This window comes from Frankliniella occidentalis, unplaced genomic scaffold (genome assembly GCF_000697945.3).
Source record: "Frankliniella occidentalis isolate FOCC.00 unplaced genomic scaffold, Focc_3.1 Scaffold73, whole genome shotgun sequence".
NCBI classification, from domain to species: domain Eukaryota; kingdom Metazoa; phylum Arthropoda; class Insecta; order Thysanoptera; family Thripidae; genus Frankliniella; species Frankliniella occidentalis.
In genome coordinates this window covers 1,041,019-1,047,697 of record NW_026267203.1, presented here as the reverse complement: position 1 = coordinate 1,047,697, position 6,679 = coordinate 1,041,019, and the positions used below count along the sequence as shown (strand labels likewise).

General features: G+C 56.2%; 1 protein-coding gene across 1 annotated transcript; it reads left to right on the top strand.

The window, feature by feature from the left end:
- The first annotated feature begins 3,037 nt into the window (after positions 1 to 3,037).
- Positions 3,038 to 6,632, top strand: LOC113208624 (fatty acyl-CoA reductase 1-like). The gene is made up of 9 exons (XM_026425703.2): positions 3,038 to 3,158; positions 3,344 to 3,622; positions 3,703 to 3,951; positions 4,192 to 4,340; positions 4,726 to 4,835; positions 5,173 to 5,377; positions 5,800 to 6,039; positions 6,127 to 6,384; positions 6,467 to 6,632. The coding sequence occupies exons 1-9, from the start codon at positions 3,147 to 3,149 to the stop codon at positions 6,537 to 6,539; spliced, it is 1,575 nt and encodes a 524-aa protein (XP_026281488.1). The 5' UTR covers positions 3,038 to 3,146; the 3' UTR covers positions 6,540 to 6,632.
- Positions 6,633 to 6,679: the final 47 nt, after the last annotated feature.

Sequence of the window (6,679 nt, the reverse complement as noted above, 5' to 3'; positions counted from 1 at the left end):
GTGGGGGAGGTGGAGGTGGGGCATGGGTGGGGGTGGCGGCATTGGTGCATCCCCGCCGGGCCGCACTCCCCTCGAGCACGCCATGCACGCCACTCGCCACTCTGCGGCTCGGCGGCGCACTCTCCAGTGTGCTGGGAGAGCGGCGTGGAGAGTGGTGGGCTCTGCTCTGAGGGGCATTGTAATGTGTGCCCCGGCGGGCTGCCGGGAGCGGTGGGCTGGCTCTTCACTGGCTCTCCACGGGCTTAATCGCCCGCTAATAATCCTAATCAGAGCCCTTCCCGTGTAAAACTTCGCACACCTCAGTAATCCATGCGGCTGCGTCAAAACAATAAAAGGAATAGATTTTTCTTTTACCTTATATTCCTTGCATTTTGTTTTATTGTTTTATCCTTTTTTTTTCTCGGCGGCGCGCAGCCAGAGAAATAAAATAGTAATAAAATTAATCTGGACTGAAATAAGACAAAAGAACTCTCCGCGTAACTCCACTCGACGGAGCAGGGCGGGGGGGCATTGAGCCAGGCAATCAGTGCACCGAAACACACTTGAGCCGAATTGGAAGTTGTCTCCTCTCCAAACTTGCTACCTTCATTCTCTGCTCATTTTTCTGCCCCACGCGAGGAAGTGATGAGGTGAGGTGGGGGGAGAGGAGCAGAAGGGCGGGCAGCAGGAGCAGCAGGAGCAGCAGCAGCAGCAGCAGCAGGAGGAGGAGCAGCAAAGTTGTATCCGAGGCGCAGGCCGCGCGGATCGCCAAGGGAATACGGTACAAACGTGACCCAGGCAACAACTTGGCAGAATTGATTTCATCAAAGTATTTCCGTTCGTAAAGTATCGCCCCCAAGGCACCCGCCCACCACACCGAGCTTGTGCGAAAATGATATAAAGTAATAACAATAATTCCTCTTTTCATTTTTTTCTTTGGGGGAGGTGGCATGGATGGGAATTTGTACTCCCTCGTCCTCCTCTCGCTTGGGCACGTAATTATTCACGTCTTGGTGGGGGAAAACCGCACATACGCCGTATCGGAATGAGAGGAATCATTTCACGGAGGGTCGTGACTTTGCAACCCGCGGCCGTTTGAATCTCCCGCCATGCCGAGAGGTGGTGTGTGTGTGTCGTCGCGCGGCCCGGCATCCCGCAGCCCAGACGAGAGACTCTTAATGCCGGTCCACGTGCGCGGCGCGTCGCCCATGTGCGACCCAAAGTGACGTCCCAGGTAAAATGTTTCCAAGTGAGCGGCAACTGTTCATCGTTGACGCACCCCCATATGCCCTGTTGTACCCTTCATCCAACAAAATATCTTTGCATGAAATGATTACAGCGCGTGTCGGGTAGTCGAACCTCTGATTTTTCTCCTCCAAAGCCTATAATGTGTAGAGTTTGGGGCAATTTGCACAGAGAATACACCGCACAGTAAGAAATGACCGTCAAAAGACGTCGTTTTGAAGCCACCTCATCGTTTCAATATCGCTTCCGACATATGCCCATCCCTCACTGGGAAGAGCTTGTGCGCGCGGGGAAAGGGGACGACGACGACGACGACGTCATTTCTCAAAATTTTATTTAAAAGAAGGCGGAGACGGGGGTCGCTGTGCCGAGCTAGGCGCGTCGTGAGGCAGGAGAGAGAGGAGGAGGCTTTGCAGACAGGGCGTTTCGGGAGCCCGTGATAAGATGGGGCTGATACCGCAGCGCGGGCACACAGCTTCCGAGGGGCGTAACGCATTGTGGGCTTGCATCACAGGTGCCCCCCGCCCGCGAGGCGGCAAGTACAGTAGCGGGGCCCCCGGTAGCGGCCCGACTATATTTGCAGCCGTCTGGGACCACGGGCGGCACCGCGGCTGCACGCGCACCGCGAGCATGCGGCGGAATGCCCTCCGATGCCCCCCCACCCCTCCTCCTCCTCCTCCCACGCGGTCGGATGCCCGCCTCTGCTGCGCCGGTTAGGGATCGTGCACAAACCACGTGACTTGACTTTCGGAGAGGGGGGTACCAATATTATGGGGTCCGAATAAAAGGTCCAGAACGGCCATTTGGAGATTTTCGGGATCTCGTGATAATTATACCCCGGGGTATCATGCTCGGATGAATGACCCCCTTGAACCTTTTTGGAGCCCATGATATTTGGACCCCCCCCCCCTCTAGAAAAGAGCACGTAGTTTTTGCGAGGTCCCCTCACAGGCTTTAGGCTTATGCCACCCGCGTCTGCGCCGTGACAGCTACTGCCGCGGCTGCCGTATATTTGAACTGGGCCTGATCCTGATCTGACCTTTGTAGCGGCAGAGACTCCTGGTTGCTATAGCGGGCCGGTGCCCTCTGTGGCGGCATTCAGCCGGCTGCTGCTGGCGAGCGAGGAAACTGCAGAAACAGTCACCCTTGCTTTTAGAGACGGGGGGGGGGGATACAAATATCTTTCTCTTTGCCAAATTTTAAAATTCAAACAGTATGTACTCGCACGGATAGCTCCTCAGGGCAATTCCAACACGTCACTTTCGGACGATCGTCCGCAAAAAACGAGGCTTTTTCTTAGTTTTGAAAGGGTACATCTGGATTAATCGAACCGAACGTAGATGATTCTTGGAGTACTTTATAAGCCCTATCCAATGACCTAAAACGGAAGTGGGTTGGTGTTAGTTTTTTTTTTGTTTTTTTTTTCAAAATTCAATTTGTCATTCTCATACATCACAAGAAGCCGTGCTACATTTTAATGGGACCCCATGAGTCAATGGACTTCTGTAAAGGAACAATTTACAATTTCAATTACAGTGGTGTGACATGGCAAACGGATGATAAGCTGATGACGTACAAGTCTGCCACAGATTGTCATCAGTTTGTCATCAGTTCGTCATCCGTCTGACATCCGTGTGTCATCGGCGCGATGACAAACTGATGCCATTAGAGTACGTTTTTCATGCGGGATCTAATGATCATTTGATCTGCACCTCCACCCCGCTCGGATTTATGCACTTCTTCTGACTGTACCTAGGGTGAGCTTCAGGTCAATGAGTAGTGCGTCATTAACCTAATCCTTTTAGCCAAGGTGGCCCGAGTACCGTGGGCGCCGGGGTATTCTTTGGTGGATTTGGTGTCAGTGTCTACTTACCTCGGCACAGGGCGTCTCGAGGGCTCCGCGGGCCTTACACCGGTTAGCAATGGATATCGATGTAAGTGACGGCGGCAGCGGCTCGACCGACCGACTCGGCAAGTAATGCGGCTATCATTCTGAGGAAAAGATGTGAAGACGTTTCCGTTGTTCCGCGGGTCGTTGGATGTTGAGTGCGTCGTGCGTTATTTGGGGGACAGCCTGATGCGGTGCGGCTCGTCTGATGTAAGCTCGCCCCGGTTACAGATGGCCATCTTCCACGGCGAGCTGCGCGAGCGGCTGCAGCGTGTGGAAGCCGGGCGCGAGGAGCGCGTCGCGGCCGGGGCGTACGACGGCGTGCCGAGCGTGGCGGAGCTGCTGGCGGGCAGGGACGTGCTCGTCACGGGGGGCTCGGGCTTCCTCGGCCGCGTGCTCCTCGAGAAGCTCCTGCGCAGCTGCCCCGACATCGGCACCGTGTTCCTGCTGCTGCGGGCCAAGCGCGGAGTGCCGCCTGAGGAGCGCGTCGCCGGCATCGTCAACGTGCCGGTACGTTGTTGGACGAGGTTGTCTGGCGGCCGGGTGGGCCGGGCGCAGGGCGCGACCCTGACGACTCCGTGTGCGTGCAGCTATTCGACCAGCTACGCCGGGAGCAGCCGACGGCCATCTCCAAGCTGGTGCCCGTGGCCGGGGACTGCGCGGAGCTGGGCCTCGGGCTGTCCCCCGAGGACCGCGCCATTCTCCAGGACCGCGTGTTCATCGTGTTCCACGGCGCCGCGTCCGTCCGCTTCGACGACCCCGTGGCCAAGGCGGTGCTGCTCAACACGCGCGGCGCTAGGGAGGTCGCCGCCCTCTGCGCCGGGATGCGCCAGCTGCAGGTGAGTCCGACCGCGTCCTCGCCTAGCGCGCGGAGCTAGGGTTGGAAGCCCTGGAAAGTTTCCGGAAAAAAAAACGGAAAATTTCCGAAATAAAACCCAGACCCCGGAAATTTTTCGTTTTTTTTTCCCGGAAGTTTACGGGAAGATTTAGGTAATTTTCCGGATATTTTTTTTTTAATTTCCTACCCTACGCGGATCACGCGCATGGCTCGCCTCTCTGACGTTCGTGTCGCTTTGCAGACGCTGGTCTACGTCTCGACGGCCTACACGAACACCCACCAGATGCGGGTCCAGGAGCGGCTGTACCCGACCGAGCTGGACTGGCGGACGGTGATCGCCCTCTCGGAGAACGCCGACACGGCGACCACCCTGGACTTTCTAGGGAAAAAGTAAGGCATCGTGCTGGTGGCTCGTGCCGAGACCACCTATGGGGGTTCACCACGGCAACCAAGTGAGAGAACGACTCGTGCCGTGAACGCGTGAAGGAACGGCCGCAGGGAACGAACGTCCTTCATTAGCTCTTATGGCGCGTTCACCAGTTCGTTCTCTTCTCCGCCGCGTTCCCGTTCCCGTTCACGTTCTCCAAGTGGTTCCCGAGAAGCCCCCCTGTACTACCGGGCATGACTACATGCCCACGCCGTGGCGTCCGATGGGCGAATGGGAGTGAGAGCTTCATGGGCCGCCATTTCGCTCCCACTGTCCCGCTTTCGGGACTCTTATGACCAGTCTCCTTCGACAAGTAGAGCTCGGGATGAGTCCTTTGGGTGTTCGCAGGTTTCTCGGCCACCAACCCAACACGTACACCTTCAGCAAGGCGCTGGCCGAGCAGGCGATGGCCGATGCGGCCGCGACCGTCCCCATCGTCATCGTCAGGCCTTCAATAGGTGAGGCAGCCGCCCGACCGCCGCGACGTTCTGACCCGCGTCCGGGCTGAGACTTAGTTAGCCTTCTCGTCGAGGGGGAAACGACTAAGGTAATCCGGCTGACAGCCGAAAGGTAATCCGGCAGGGGTGATCCGAGGAAATTCTAAAAAATCCGAGGTAATCCGGGGGAATTTTGGGGTAATCCGGGAAAATTTTGCGGGTAATCCGGGGTAATCCTAGAGAAAAAGCAACGTAATCCGGAGGACACTCCGGAGGTAATCCGGGTAATCTGTAATCCGGCTGACACAAAGTTTAACAGTCGTTTCCCCCTCGCTTCTCGTCCTCCTCCCGCCCGCAGTGATCGGCGCGGCCAAAGAGCCCCTCCCAGGCTGGCTGGACAACCTCAACAGCCCGTCCACCATGTGGGCCACCGCGAACATGGGCGTCTTGCGCGTGAGCAAGCTGTCCAAGCCGGAGATCCGCTTCGACTGGATGCCCGTCGACATCGTCACCAAGGCCACCATCGTGGCGGCGTGGGCCAAGGCCACCAAGCAACTGGGGAGGTGAGTACGTGGACGTCGGGTAAGTGCGGGTCCGGGCGGCGGTGTACTGTGCAGCAGGGCTCTCACTTTTACCCGCATACCCGGGTAACCCGAGTACCCGCCCGTCCGGGTAGGAACCGGGTAAACGGGTCTAACCGGGTAACACGGGTTTACCCGGGTACCCGGGTAGAACCGGCGGAACCGCGCCTGTAGGTAGGCAATTTGACATACCGGGTCTACCCGGGTTACCCGCTGTTACCCGTCAGGACCCGTTTACCCGGTTCCTACCCGGGTTACCCGAGTTCCCGCCGCCGGTCCGGGTTTTGAGAGCCCTACTGTGTGTGCAGCTCCTACCCAAGTGCACGCTTGACGCCCGCTGACTCTACAGAGTTGCTTCACGGCAGTGCGCCAATCACCGCTCTGGTCATTTCGTGATTTGTCAGCGACGTGTTGCCCGTGGTGAACGCGGCCCTCAAGGAAGTGCACCCCGTCACGGAGGCGCAAATGCGTGAATGCTACAACGCGACGACGATTCGAACCGTGCCTTTTACCAGCGCCGTCAGGTATCCGATCTTCATCCATCCAACATGCTGGCTCCATTACCAGGTGATGCACGTCGTCTACCACATCATGTTCGGCCTCGTCGTGGACACACTGCTGCGGCTGTCTGGACAGAAACCTCGGTGAGGCCTTCCAGGGTGTCCTTTCCCAATCGCACATTCAAACAAAATGTTGACTGAAAATATAGTAAAGTTATGGCATTGTTTCAGGCTTATGGAGGTTTATAGAAAAATAGCAGCCGCAGAAGTTGCTTTGGTCCCCATTGCTGAAAGATCACACATTACGTTCGAAACACCGAAATTCTGGGATCTACAGAGACTCATGCATCCTGATGATGTCAAAAATTTTGATTTTGATCTTGATAGCCTAGATCCCAGAAAAGATTGCGTTAACCTGATTTCAGGAATTTGGCAGTATACCTTGAAGGGGAAACTTGACAAAGAGAATGGACTTCGACGCATTGATAGGTGGGTAATGAACTGGACGATCAAGAAATTATGAGAGAGAATTGCAGAACAGGCAAAACTAATGAAATTTGCTTGTTTGCAGATTATTTTGGATGGAGATGGGATTCCATGTTTTCCTGGTAGCAATATTGATGTACATAGTCCTACCAATTTAGATTAGAGAAACTATGCCGGATGTCCACGCTAAGACATGCCAGTACGTTGGGTTGCCTATGGACTGGCTGCAGGGGCTGCAGGCGTCGGACGGGTGGAGGGGAAGTGGCAGCTCCCAGCTCCCCCACCACTCCCCCCCCCC